The 15421-nt window shown below is 32.6% G+C and overlaps 1 protein-coding gene and 2 long non-coding RNA genes across 14 annotated transcripts in view; 1 reads left to right on the top strand and 2 right to left on the bottom strand.

The window, feature by feature from the left end:
* Nucleotides 1-15421, top strand: part of LOC145962640 (uncharacterized) — a 127304-nt gene that overhangs the window by 20812 nt on the left and 91071 nt on the right. The window lies entirely within an intron of this gene.
* Nucleotides 825-2957, bottom strand: LOC145962644 (uncharacterized). 3 transcript variants are annotated; one of them, XR_014435915.1, is made up of 3 exons: nucleotides 2636-2954; nucleotides 2308-2584; nucleotides 825-2129 (listed from the first exon to the last, which is right to left on the bottom strand). It is a non-coding gene; the product is annotated as an uncharacterized LOC145962644 (long non-coding RNA). The 3 variants fall into 3 exon arrangements; XR_014435916.1 differs by having other exon boundaries at nucleotides 2253-2957; XR_014435914.1 differs by having other exon boundaries at nucleotides 2308-2957.
* LOC145962638 (uncharacterized) overlaps nucleotides 10181-15421 on the bottom strand; it is a 94562-nt gene continuing 89321 nt past the window's right edge. Inside the window, exons 3-5 of one of the 2 annotated variants that reach the window (XM_083083849.1) lie at nucleotides 13732-14434; nucleotides 12179-12265; nucleotides 10181-10345 (exon numbers count right to left, since the gene is read on the bottom strand). In XM_083083849.1, the coding sequence (XP_082939975.1) occupies nucleotides 10195-10345; nucleotides 12179-12265; nucleotides 13732-13868 (375 nt within the window). In that variant the 5' untranslated portion in view covers nucleotides 13869-14434 and the 3' untranslated portion in view covers nucleotides 10181-10194. The remainder of the gene's footprint in view (nucleotides 10346-12178; nucleotides 12266-13731; nucleotides 14435-15421) is intronic. The other variant, XR_014435899.1, reaches the window with a different exon arrangement.

Here is a 15421-nt window from a genome sequence, read left to right as displayed (position 1 = left end):
TATAATTGCTTGAATAATTGCTTACTTGAATGAAGCCATTTTATATAGTTCAATCAAGAAAAATATGTTCTTATGATTTAAGATTTAATTTTCTTGAATAGAAAAGAAACAATGTTAGATAGAAAATAACATTTTTAAATCAAAGATTATAATTTTTTTAAAGTAGAATTAAATAATTATATATTCTTGAGACGACAATTACAATATTGAAATAAGACTATAATATTGTTGAAATTTAAAATTATTAAATTCTTCTAAAAAGATTATAAATTGTTGCGTATATACGAAACAATGAACGCGTTAGTTTAAGTATATAAGTTTTGATTTGACACTTATTTTTTTCTGTGTATTGTATTTACATTTCATACATTAAGTCGTTCACTTTGCGAAAGTGTATAAAAAATATATATTTTTCTAATCGTATTTTTGACAGTCTTTTATATGTATACGTTCTGTCAAAATAAAATAAAATAAAATAAATTATCAGTTATATTGAGTTCATCCTCATGCAATGTAAGGATTTCGCGTGCATTTATTTAGATATGTATCGCGAATTACAAATCATATTCTTTCATACGATAAAGTATGAAAAAGCTCGAGCGAAAAATCGCCAATTGTTTATCAGTAAAAGAATTGTAGCGAACGTGCTTGAAAATTAAAAGTACGATAAGACAGAGAATTGACGTCATTCGATTATTCGCTGCACTTTCTTCGATCGTGGAGATTATTGGCAGTGCTATTTCTCGCACTGCAATAATCGAATTATATCGGAATTAATTTATATCGATCTTCGATATAAAAAATAATAAACTCATACATGAATATGCAATGTTGGATTTTGAAGTGTATTTCATTCGATTACAGGCGAGAATAATTTCACAATATTGCCCCAGTTGAAAAATACTATTCGTGTCAGAAATCAAATCATATTGACCAGCAGAGAGATAGCAGTGATAAATTGTTAATTAAGTAGAAATTTAAATAAAAAAATTAATTTTAAATAATGGAAGAATAATTTTATATTCTTCGAGTATCATAAAATTTACATTATCGTTTTATATTTACAGACTCTAAAATATCTCTGATCGGATTAAACGAATGTAATATTTAAACGTACGTGGATTTTTTTGAGCTTATCCATGCATAATACATTGAATTTTGCATCTTGCAATATGTACATTTATTTCTTTCTTCTCGGGCAAACTTTATAAATAAAATACGTTAAATTTTGAAATTTTTGTATACTAAAGAGAGAAAATTTAAAATAAAATTGTGACCCGCGAAAACAAAAGGATATCGGTGATTGTCGATATCCTTGGTAATTAATACAATTATATGTCGCGGTAACCGTAACCGAATAGACGAGAATGATCCGAACAAGCTGATAATTTTACGGCAGATGAACGGCCTTTTGCCATCGTAATTACAGTCTTTGCCATTAATGACTCGGTCGAATAAAAAGCATCTTGCGTGCGCGACGGTGGCACGTTGTGCAACGTGTCTAGAGATGTAGCCGTTTATTTACGTCTACTTTTAACAGCAATAAGATCACGAAATGGGAACGCAGCGTTTCACATTGTCTTATAATTAACGCCATACACGCTCTTTATCAAGAGATAGTATCAATTTTTTTAATAACAGTATTTGAAACTTTGCTTGTCGACTTTAATAAATTTTCCAAGTAGCAATTTTTTTAAATAGTTGCGCAAATTTCTCGTCAATAATATGGGCGAAGTTTGGAAAATGCATAAAATATTTTCAGTTTATGGATAAATACGTTTTAAATATATCACTTTTTTATGCTTAACATTTTCAATTTGGACGCTTGTTTTTCCAAATATTTAAAAAATATCTGCCAATCTTTTTTATAAAGAAACTTCGAATATTTCTTCAATTACACGTATCGAAGCAAAATTAATAAAATAGTTGGCTACTTGAGTCTGCTGACGAAATAAACAGTCTTACCCCTAATCACTTTATCCGGATCGCGGTGCACGTCTCGTATTAATTATCCGGGACAATATAATGATCGATCGCTGCCCAGTTTCCTACTTTAAGTCGAATGCCATAGCGGGATTATGGACGAGCAGAACTGGAATGCAACAGATAGTTGGTGCTATATCTTGGTCCTATATATTTAGAGAATAAATTGCATGATTATTAAATAAATTATTTTTTTGCATTCAAGATTATTTATTTTTCCATTCAACACATATGCAATTATTATTCAATTTGAACGCTATGAAACTGACTTTTAATCTCTTGAATTTGTTGTTTTCAAAATAGTCCGTAAGCTAAAATATGCACCGAGAATTAGGATCATCTGGCTGAACTAAGAGATTGATCTTGGCGCGCGTGCGAATCGCTCGAATCACTCTCGCGTTGTCTCTTGTCGGGATGCTCTCGTCTTGACGATCGGTTACAACCGTGTCGCGGTTGTCACCTGTCAGGTTGTCACTCGGTCGTCCAATTATCCTGCTGCCGGGTGGCGCGAAAGCTAGAGGCGAAGAGGTGCGGCTGCCGCTCAACCGAGTTCAACGGGTTCTTCTCTCCGGAAGAGAAGTGGGGCGTTCGCTCGCGCTCTCTAGAACGGTGCCGGGTAGGTCGAAAATAGGTGTGATAGCTAGGATGTTACCTGAATATTTTACAGACGATCCGGTGGTGGTTAAACCGTCGTTATCCGTGGCCTCGCTATAAAAAGCCAGGCGGTCGGAGGCGTCGTCTTCAGTTCCTCGAGTTCGTGGCCGTACTTCTTTATAGTTGCCTTTATTTCCCGAGTAATCGCCCTCGGCGAGCGCAGCACGATATCCGGGGACAGGGGGCAAGAGGGAAGGGAGGGGGTTCCTATTCAAACGACGGTGTCCCTTCATTCGCGTCGCTCGCGAAACTCGCCGGACGAGTAGCCCGACCGGATCGAAGTATCGATTTGACCAGAAATAGCGCCGCTGACGATTCCATAAAAAAAAAATTCCAACGGAAATATTGCTTATGTTTTGTGAATATGTTTCGAGCTTATTAAATATTGTTGTTGCCATTTTTTCACCTTTTATCGATGAATTTAGGTAATATGGAATTTTATAGTCTATTTAGAAAATTGATATTTTTGTGCAAATTTAAATAAAGTAACTATTGATGCAATTTAAGTGTCGATCTAATTCAGAATTATTTAACATGAAAATTAAGATGATTTGACAAATCAAACTTTAATTAAAAATAAAAAATAAAATTGGAAAATTTTATATAATTATAAATATAAGTTTTTTAAATAATCTCTCAATAGAATTTTTAATTTTGAGATTGTGATTTATTACAGAAGAATAAAATTTAAAAACTTGATCGGAAAGAAAATAGAAATGATTTTTTGAAAAGTATCTTGTGATTAGCCACTACAATATCATTCTTTAAATTGGCATGTCGTTTCGAAACAAAGAAACCATAAATCGTTGAGAAAAATGTAAGACATCAATTCGGTCGAAATTATCGAAGTTTTTCCAGCGAAGCTTGCTTTTTCTCGAGGAAATTTTTTCGTAACTTGAAGGGTGAAAATGAGCGGAAAGCGGCACTAAGGTCGGTTAAGGGATAAAAAGAAAATAGCATGAAATGGGGAAAAAGAGTCTCCCTTTCGTAGACTCATCTCTGTATATAGTATATACTTCCTAGAAAATCCTTCCGCCAATGTAATTTGCAGCTTCCGCCAATTTTTAACGGAAGACACTCCGACCATCTGTCTTGGAGAAAAAAAATGGTGTCCATTGTTCCTTGAATCGGTATTATCGAGTAGCAGATACATTGTTGGTTAGCCTTCAATATTTATACTATATATATTTCGAAATCTATTTTGCTATTGCATCTACTATATTCGTAAAATAAATTATAAAAAAATAGATAACTTCTTTATATTTTTTTAGCGCGATATATTTTTATACATCACATATAAAAATTTCACATATAAGAGGCAATTTGTGAGGAAAAAAAGGATTTCTTCAATTTCTCTCTTGACATTACTTTTTTGTGCTGCAATTTTCATTATTTCTTAGAATTCGAGAGTTTTATTTTTTATATCAGTTAAATTAATTTTTTTTCTAATTTTGAGCTTAATTTCATAGAAATTAAAATTATATTTTGATTTTTTAAAAATGGTGGTATCTAAAGATTAAATAGATTTCGATATTTTGATTTCTATATTCAATATTTTAACATTAAAGATAATACTTTAATAAAAAAAAATAATATCACATATCGATAACATACAATTTATCGTTTTTCCAAGAAAAAGAGGTACATATCTCGTTTTTCGAGCGATGCGGAGCGATTTGCGCTGATAACATCAGCGATGTTGCTGCATTGAAAATTTATAATCATTTTGTCGTGTACGAAATAAAGATAATATTTTTCAGAACATATTGAGTGATTATTCTACAAAAGTGTAGTATTTAAAAAAAATATATCGCGCACGACAAAAAATTTTTTTTCTGTTTTCCGAAAAAGATTCTCTTATTATTTTAATTATAATCTCAAATAAAATAAATGATATAAAAGACATGGCAATAATACGTTTGCATATTTCCTGACATTGATTACAAATTCATTCAAAGCAAAATTCCTGCGTATTTCTTCGTTTTCCTTCATCGTTAAATTAAGCATTAAAAGTCAAAGGCTGATCTGATTGTGAGTTACATTACATGTGGTATAATATAAACAAACTTTTTTAGACAAAGCGTAATTTTTATCGTTCGAAATGTGTACTCGCGTGAGGATGAGAGAGCAGAATCACGACGAGCTGTTTACCCTGCTTACGAAGCTGCGCTAATTGTAACGACAAAAAATAAGCGATTAAAATGTGAATCTTATCGGAGTACCACGACTTGGCAATACGCAATCTGCCTTTTATCACCTTATTTGCAAGCTCTGCCGAATTATGACGAGTCATTATTGTCATTGACGAGCGAGAGAGGCGCGCACGGTAGGATCCAGAGTCTTGTTATCACTCCATGTAATCGCCATGATAATACCTTTTTTACGCGGACGTGCTCGTGACAAATATGTACAACATATCGCAAGAATCTAACTTAACTGCGCTCATTGTCGGGACAATTACCTACATCGTGGAAAAGTGTTAACGAGTTTTGACAGTAGGTGCGGAAACTTAATTACTAATTGCAAGATATTGAATATTATGTGTAAAATTTTCTGAGAAAACACTTGAGAAACAACGATCGATTTCAAAATTTTATAAGCCTGAAAACGTTGTATCCATTTTCTGCAAATATTTTAAAACATCTATGTAAGTTAAAATAATAATTAAACAATAATATTAAATTATAAAATAATAAAAAATAATATTGAAATAATAATGAAATAATAAAATAATAATAATATTAAAATAAAATATTTATATATTTAAAATAAAATAATAAATAATAAAATAAAAATAAAAATAATAAGATAATAAAAATAAAAATGATGAAATAATAAATAATATTAAATAATATTATTCTTTTTCATAATGTTCTTTTTATAATTAAATCCGTATCTGATTGCATTTGACGCATGTATCTTCATCAATAGCTATATGTTTGGTTTCGTATCAAGCTGCCTTGGTACATGTTCATATTACGATTGTATCTGATAATACTGACGTAGATGCGTCGGTGTCGATCGTAAGACAATATTGTCACGAGATAATATCAGCGAGGAATTATACGCACATTGATAAGCGATATCGGGCGACTCCATCGAGAATAAATGTACATTTACAGGAAGATGTTAGCGATATAGCTTCGTTTTTTGGATTCTCTGGGGATCTCAAAGAAAATCTTGGAATATCACTTTAAAAACATTAGACGCTTTCTTTTAAATGATTTTTAAATAACATGTGAGAATTTTGATAATAAATTATTCGATCGTGTTAAAAGATAAATTCCTGGATTCTTTTCATCATATTTTCTACACCTCCTGTCGATTTCTTTTTTTTCGTTTCCATTTTTCTCTTCCACCATTGTACGCTCGTATTTAGGCGTCTTTGGGATTCCTTCCTGGGTGTCTGTAGAATTCGCAAATTCCAAGAAAAAACATAGAAGCACGCTCATAGATTCCAAGAAAAATATTCTTCTTAAAAAGAGTTCTTAAAAGTAATTCACAGACTAGAATGAGACAAAGAAATTTTTGTATCCGAAACGTCTTTTTGAGAAATGATAGATTATACTTTGAGGTTCCTCAGATTTCTATGAGAACTGTGGAATTTAAATTCTAGGAGTTATATATGTTAAATACATGAAGAGCTAATTAAGAATTGCACTTCAATTTATTTGCGCTTGTAAGTGAATCCAGATGGCAAAAATAGTCATTTTGATACGATTTGACGTCAAAATAACATCAAAATGATTATTTTTGCTATCTGGGAATTTAAGTATATTGTATAAAAATTCTTTTTTTTTAAATATATCATACAACTTTTTTTCTTAATTTATTGAGATATTTTGTAATAAATTTTTTTTAAATCGTGCGAATAATTTGCATCACGTGGATCGACCATTAAAACGACACAAAGTCTCAACAGACGGTGTAATTATAGCAGTAGCGTAGGACATCGGAGAAAAGGAGAAAAGAAGAGAGAACGAGATGGAAAAAAAGGGAAAGGGTCGGCTACATGTATAGCTGATGGGTTCGTGTGTTGGTGGATGAACGAAAGATCCTAAATCACGGCTCGCTCGTAAATATATCGGGTACAGAAACACGGTAACTGCCAAAGGTTATTTACTCTCTATCGCCTTGTTGTACGTACACGGGTTATCGATTCGAGGGAATAATTTTGTGGTTCACGTGATCCGCGAACATGTATAGGAATAATAATCGCAGGTGTGCTTGAAAATAAAAGCGCGCTTTTTACGAGCACATCTGTTTAATCGCGAAATGTCACACTTCGATCCATGATATGAATTTAATTCGAACTTTAATCAGATGAATTCGAGATTTGATAATTTTTGTTCCTCGTATGTTTCCCCAGAAAATTCCGAAGACTGCGAATTATCATTCGCGATCCTATCAAATCTGATACTTTAAAAGTGAATGAGTCAATTTTTTAGCGACTTTCAAATCAATTATTTAAGTAAAAAATGAGAGATAGAGTTCCAATTCGAATTTTTAAAATCAAGCAATTTTAATAGTTAATATTGCTAATTCCTTTTTAATTTAATAATAAAGCAAAATAGTATATATCAATTATTATCAATATAATTAATGAATATAATAAATATGATCAATATAATAAATAAATTATATAATCAATTATTCAAACAATTTAGGAATTACTTTTTCCAGATAAATTAAATATAATTGCATTTTTATGTAATTTGGGATTCTTTAAAAATAGCTTATATTGTTCTCGTTGTTTTCTAGAAATTAAAGAATTTAACTCGCGAGAAACGAGCCGTGGAATATACAAAATTATATAAATTTATATACAATGCGTAAAAAATGACGAATTCTATATTTTATAATAAAATGAGGGATAGAGTTCCAATTCGAGTTTTTAATATCAAGCAATTTTAATAATTAATATTGCTAATTCCTTTTTAATTTAATAATAAAGCAAAATAGTATATATCAATTATTATCAATATAATTAATGAATATAATAAATATGATCTATATAATAAATAAATTATATAATCAATTATTCAAACAATTTAGGAATTACTTTTTCCAGATAAATTAAATATAATTGCATTTTCATGTAATTCGAGATTCTTTAAAAATAGCTTATATTATTCTCGTTGCTTTCTAGAAATTAAAGAATTTAACTCGCGAGAAACGAACCGTGGAATATACAAAATTATATAAATTTATATACAATGCGCAAAAAATGACGAATTCTATATTTTATAATAAAACTTTTATATTTTATAGAAACACTTCAATCGCGTTAGAAATTTTTTGCGCTCTATAAAAGATAATAAAAAAATGCACATTACGCCTGGCAATGCGGATATTGTCATTGATCTGTTTCTTGCTCGCGATAATTGATATAAATCGTTCTCTTTCTCTTTTTTTTCCCTTGTATCGTTGACACAAAATTGCGATATAAAATCGCGAAAACGCCGATGTCGGGACACGCGAGAAAAGAGGCGTACGATATATGTAATAACCGGACGTGATAATTGATATCCCGGTGCCTGCTCTGTTCTCTATCGCGTGGCGCGTAGGTGGAATTGCCTTTCATTCATCGTTACTCCGCACGCGGATGCGGAGCATTTTAATGCATAATGCATAATGCACGCTGCACGAATGCGCGCTTTAACGCTTATTAGATGTATCGATCCGCTGCCGATTCCGATAAATGATAATGAGATAATTGAAGGTTGACGTAACGTTGTTATTTTCTCTTTAAAGCGGACCGAGGCTTGACAAATCGATGCGTGGTGCAAGTTAACGCTCGCATATTTATATCGATTATATTCGCCAACGCATTAGCGAGTTTATACTTTCGTCACGGCAAATTCCATTTTTTTCCACACATTTTTCCGATTTATAATAATATGATAATTGAGCATTGACTTAACGACGCGATTTTCTAGAAAAGGTCGATCGACAAATATTGATGGATCTGTAATATTGAATTTAAATAGATTATCTCGTTTATCACGTGTCGAAATACAATTTTGATTTAATAATTTTTTCTTAAATTAATGTACGTTATTTTGTGAATAAAAACAAATTGGAAAATATCAAAAGCAATATTATCTGATTTTCCGAAGCAGGTCGATCGACAAATATTGACGGATGTGTAATATTGAATCTAAATAGATTACCTCGTTTATCACGTGTCAAAATACAATTTTGATTTAATAATTTTTTCTTAAATTAATGTATATTATTTCGAATAAGGTAAAAACAAATTGGAAGGTATCAAAAGCAATATTATCTGATTTTCCGAAGCAGGTTGATCGACAAATATTGACGGATGTGTAATATTGAATCTAAATAGATTATCTCGTTTATCACGTGTAAAATACAATTTTGATTTAATAATTTTTTCTTAAATTAATATACGTTATTTCGAATAAGATAAAAACAAATTGGAAAATATCGAAAGCAATATTATCTAGCCAACTAGTTTAAATCAAGCAGGTAGCTTTATCTATTTCTGCCAATCGAGAGATTGTTGAACTGAACTGATTTTATCTGAGCAGGTTATTGACAGCGTGTGTGAATGCAATAAGTTGCTTTCCTGCGCAACATATCGATATACTCATGCGCGCGAGAAAATGATCCTCTAACGACCGTAATTCACCGCTCGTGTGTGATTTCCTGAACAGTTTCACCGCTTGATGACTCTAATCGCTAGATCGAAGCAGCTGGCGTATCCCTCCGTCGCGGAAACGATCGCGAATTATTTGATCCTATCGATCCGTGCGGAATCGCACGTATTGATATAATAATGGAAGCCTAATAAAATTACTCGTGCTTTCGAGCTTTAGAAATGGACGCATATTTGGGGTGTCTAGTTTAATTAAGTATAAATATATACGGGATTCGATATTAGATACATAAATAGCAATTTTATTTATCTTTAATAAAGCGATTTGTCAAATGCTTGAAATATATTTCGCGTAAAAACCAAACCGGCAGTTAGCTTGAAACTATGACTAGTTTCAAAGTATTAGGAGCGAATAAGATAAGGGAGAAGCTCTGCTGGTGCAACGTGTTCACACGTACATGCATACTCATGTATATGCACACGTACACCTGCAACCAAGCCGGTGAGATCTTAAGGAAAGTAGATAGGACAGTATCGTACATAGATAATATAATTGAACTGAATAAAAAATCATTTAATTATTATATTGTTACAATAATAAAAAGAGTTAAATAATAAACATAAAATTCATTTTACTATCATTTTCCTTGCGATTATGTTTGATTTTAAATTTGTTCGATTTTAAATAAATCAAATTCCTCTAATTTGAAAATTTAAATAAATATCTTTCTGCACTTATTCTAAGTTTTCTATTTTTAATGACATAGAGTCAAGTATTTTTAAAATTTAATTAATTATTCAAGTATTTTTAAAATTTAATTATTCAAGTATTTTTAAAATTTAATTAATGACAGTCAAGTATTTTTTAAAATTATGTACAATAATTGTCGATTAAAATTAAAAAAAAATTATGGTGATACATTTATCTAATGATTTTAATTACCCGAGCTCATCTGAGTTAAGTCATCATCCTTTCCCGTCTTAAAGGCACATCTGGCGAGTCGCGAGCTCCATAAGAATGAATAAGGTGAAGTAAAATCTTGCGACTGGTCCAAGCTGTACTGTGTACGCGTACACACGTATTCCCTGGCGGATCAACTAGATCAGGTGAGATCAATGGGCGAGAGAGAGAGAGATGAAGAAGGGGAGAATGAGAGAGAGAGAGAGAAAAAGAGAAAGAGAAAAGCCGCGTTGGGGGCAGATGAGGCGAGGTGATACGAGGTTGTTCGGTCCGCGTGAGCGCTAACCGCTAACGAGTAAAAAGCATGAATGGACGCCAGAGCGGCGCCGTACGTTATCTTCCCTCCTTGTCTCTTTATTATTATTCCCTCGGCCTCCTTTGTCGCTCCGTCTCGCTCCTCGCTCGCGTGGTGCCATTCTCCTCCTTTCTCATCGTCCTCCACCTTCTTTCCATCTCCTTCTCTCACTCGTCCTCCTTTTTTCCTCGTCAGCCTCGCTACCTCGAGCGGCCTGTCCCTTCCACAGCGTCCCTCTCTCTCTTTTCCCGAACGAGTTATCTCGCTCTCAATCCCCCAGGGATCAGGTTCTCCTGACAAAACACCGCGCACGAAACTTGCTCCCCGTGCACGTTTGAGGTGTACTTTTTGCATTGGAAAGCTCGCGAAGCCCGCTGTTTTTCCCGAAGGACTGAGTCATTGAATACTTTTAAGATGATCTCTCGAAGGATGACACATAGATTTGAAACAGAAATTTCCAGGTCCCAAATTTCTCTCGTGGAAAATTTCTTGTAAAAATTCATAAAAGGGTATATTTTAAATTTATTTTGAATTATTAATTTATTATCATTAATTTAAATTAATTTAATTAATCATTATTAATTTCTTATTATTAATTTAAATTAAATTAAATTAATCATTATTAATTTATTATTATTAATTTAAATTAATTTAATTAATTATTATTAATTTAAGGAAGAAGAAAAAGAGATGATATAAAATAGAAAATTTTAAGTAAATTTTTTTGTGGTGAAATATGGCATTTAATATGAATAATATATTGCAAGGCATAGATAATATCGTAGATTTTAACCATGAAGAGCACAATTAATTTACAAACACGGATGAGATGCTGAGATAACAATTTACTATCACATGAGCATATGATTACCTCTCAAAGCAATCTTTAATTCCAACGAAAATACATAAAGATCGCAAACTTTACACACATAGAAGCGTATGTAGCACAGATTTCCCATCCCAACATTCATGCAGCAACCCCCTTGCTGCAACCTGCATCTCAAATACCCCGCTGCATCCCAGAATAAACCGGAATTTAGCCGTGCGTAGGGAAAGAAATCGAATAAGCAATCGAACGAGACATCAGGGAGCAGAAAAATATACATAGGTAGTCCAGAGAGGATTCGGGAAAGAGAAAGAGAGACAAAAAGGAGGAAGAAGAGAGAAGAGAGGAGCCTACGTAAGCTCGGTGGTTGTGTCAATGTGTCAGAGAGACGATTCTCGTGGCCGTGAGGTTGCCTTTTATGTCCACGTAACTTGACGGGACCCTGCGCGAACCTCCCCGAGGAGGGGGAGGAGGCTTGAAGGAGGGGGGGGATAAACCAGGCACCCACGAGGGCATCAGAACCCGTTGCGAATATTATCGGCGCGCGAGAAGCTGGACGCGCGAACGTCGGCGGAATATCAAGGAGGTTCTTTCCGGAGAACACGCGGATGCCGCTGGCGTAAGAAAGGCTGAATGGGAAAGGGAGAGGCGGGGGAAGAGGAGGAGGAGGCTGTCGCTGACGGAGGGCCTTGAAAGGGACTGAAAATCGCAATCGGTTGCGAGTCCTGAATGGAGGAGACCGCCGAGTCGGCCTCTTTCATTACTACTCGCTTTTTCTCCTGACTGGAGTTACGTTGCCACTGGCAGACGGATAATTAAAGAGATATACTCGCTTACTTGCTTTTTTGTTCGCCGCTCTTTAAGCGGCAGCTCTTCCGATTGAGATAGATTCCGCAGATTAAAGGGTCTTCCAGGAACGCTTTTCTGTAAATTGAAAAATTTCAATTTTACTAAATAATACAGTGAAATTATTATACATTTTTTTACAAAGAAGATTACTATATAATTATTATGTATGCAAAAATGTATTATTTATTTAAATGAATAATCGATCTTTTTTTTTTCATATGATAAATCGCAGTAAGTTTGTCCTCAACATTCACTTTTTCACAAGTCATAGATTATTAACGTATTTTATGAAGATTGATTATGAATTCCTGATTACATCATCATTATAAGAACGAGTTTGATTGACAGTCATCGTTGACCTGGTGACAGTGCTAGAAAATGCGCATTAAATTATTGATCTTTGTATAAGGGAATTTCCGTGATAATGGTTATTTCCCTAGGAGACTTCAAATTGCGCTTACACAAAAACTGTACATATACAGAATGTTTCTTAGTAAGTGCGAAAAATTTTAGGAGATGATTCTTTGTCGAAAATTAAGGGGTTTTTCATATAAACATATATTCCTACATCCCTCCCTGTGGAGTTACACTCCTCCAAAAATGGAGGTAAAAATTAGGTTTTTATTTTTTAGATTTTTATTATAATTTTAGGTTTAGGTTTTTATTATAATTTTTTGTTTTTATTCAAATTTTTCCAACATTTACTCTAATTTTATTTTTATTTTAAAATTTAACTTCTCGTAATTCGAAATCTATGCCATTTAGCATCGTGCTGTGCACGATAACGTATTTTATTTTTTTTCTTGAAAACTACTGATTTTATGAAAAAAATAAAAGAAATAAAAAGGTTTCTAAATAAATCAAACTTTTTAATGCATATTTTTAGATGATCATATTCCGGCCCATTAAAAAATAATAAAAAATTGAATAGAGGTTGCTAGTTTCATCCCCTTATAATAATACGGAAGGCTGAAAAGAATATTAATAAATAACCTTTTTTACTCCCGACTGCTGCCAACCTATGGTTGGCAAAAGACGGAGGGAGTATGCGTTTCACCGAGTTCAGATCGGTTGTTACCGGTTTCCTCGATAACAATAATATAGTTCGCTGTCATCTTTTGCACATCAGTTTTTTATTAACCAAGGATGGTTATATTAGTAGAAAATATCCACTTAATTTTATTTCTTTAACTTGTTCCAAATTTGAGAAAAAAATAAAAACCTAATTTTTACTCCCATTTTTGGAAGAGTGTAACTCCACAGGGAGGGATGTAGGAATATATGTTTATATGAAAAACCCTCTTTAATTTTCGACAACGAAACATCTCCAAAATTTTTTGCACTTATTAAGAAACGTCCTTGGAAAAGGAAAAAAATAAAATATTAATTTTTAAATTAAAATCTCAAAATTAATACATAATTAATAAAACCTAAAGACCAACTAGAAGGAATGTTCCTCTCATCACATACTGTCCGTTTCGTGGAAGGGCATGATTTTGCCCCCGTAAATTATCGAGCGGGATTCCAAAGCGAATTCTTACGTGTGCACGAGGAATATCTTCTTTCTGGATTGGATGTGAAGAGAAATTTTGTTGCCGATTCGTTCCCTTTGCTGATTGTCCCTTTGCACGGGTTTTATTGGCGAGTCGTGACATTCCGGTGATTTCATGCTGTCCATACAACAATTTCCATTATCGGGGTCTGCTTCAAAAGTTCAATCGAGAACGCTGAAGAATCTGTACAGGATCCAACGTTTCGCCTCACATTCGAAATCAAGTTCGTTTTCGTTTTTCACTGTTAGCGCCATTCGTTTTAATGTTCCCGAAATAAATCGGAAAAACTTGAGTAATTTATTTTGAAGGATCGATAACCATATTTTATTGCTCGTATAATTATCTCACAACTATAATAAAAGTGAAAACAGTATAATTAATCATAATTTATTGTTAAAAATTGTTAAAAAAAACTCAAAGTCGATTTATCATACTAATATCATAAATATATCATTAATTTTGACATTAAAATTCAATCTTTTTTTATTCTTCTTAGCCGCGTTGCATCCATTAGTGCATTTTTTTTAGAGAACCTGCACTGCTTATCAGAATTTGTTTTAAGAGCTTTTTGCGTTTGTGTGCGATTTGCACGGAACAAACATCTTCACCGCACCGTTTTACTCTCCGAGATCGTTTCTTTGCTCTCGAGTGTTTCTTGCAGAACAGCGTCGCACCACTACTGGAAATCGCTCTGTAAATACAAATACGTGTTTTGTGTGCTTATCTGAAAGTACACGCAAAAGCATTGCTCGAATGCATTGCCCGAAAAATCGGCAAATTGAATCCGCTGCGAAATGCACGAAATTCACTCTCTTGGCCGATATTATTAATATTTTCTCAAGCGTACCTCTAAAAAATGTGCAGTTACCAAGAGAAGTTATTAATCATTAAATATATATCCGATTTTTATCAAATGCATCGTGACCCGTTTTGATATTATTAGAACATACGAGACATTTATTATTTAAGTGATAATGCAAGATTGCAAACTAGAATAAATACCTTGATTATATGACATATTAATGTATCGATTGTTGGACTGTTTAATGCTATAAATATTAAATAATCACATTTATTCAATATTCGATTGTCACACAAGAAGGTAGGACAATTAATTTAATAAAATTTTAATAAATTTTTAATAAAATTTAATTTAATAAAAAGACATAAAATATATTTATAGAATAATCTGATCTCAAACTCTGTCGAGTCGTTCGATAGCTAGTAGCATAAAGGCCACAATATGTAGTAATTTTATTATTAGTGCCATAATTAATAAAAGTTACGATAATTAATAATTAATAATTATTAAGATAATTAATAATTAATAATTAATAAAAGTTAGTTTTAAAAAAACATACAGGTGAATATATTTTTCTCGTCCTAAATATAACATTGTCAAAAAATCGTATCAACCGAAATTATGACGTAAGAATAAATTCCATATTTTAATAACTTATGCACGGAGCTTTTATAATAATAATTAATTCGGATAATTGAGATCCTTTTGACCGATATTTCCTCGATGTTGAAAATAGAGCATTCCTTCTTGAGGATGTGAAAAATTCATTAAACGAAGTTCTTTGGCCGCGAGAAAGGATCGATATTTCCCCTCGACGAAATATTATTGCGGTCAAATTAATAAAGACGTTTCATCTTTCGAGATTAGTAATCTACT

The sequence above is a fragment of the Camponotus vicinus genome, unplaced genomic scaffold (genome assembly GCF_025532165.1).
Source record: "Camponotus vicinus isolate PSW18456_S1 unplaced genomic scaffold, iyCamVici1.0 SCAF_12, whole genome shotgun sequence".
Lineage (NCBI taxonomy): Eukaryota > Metazoa > Arthropoda > Insecta > Hymenoptera > Formicidae > Camponotus > Camponotus vicinus.
The sequence above is the reverse complement of the archived record's forward strand: the minus strand, read 5'-3'. Positions and strand labels throughout refer to the sequence as shown.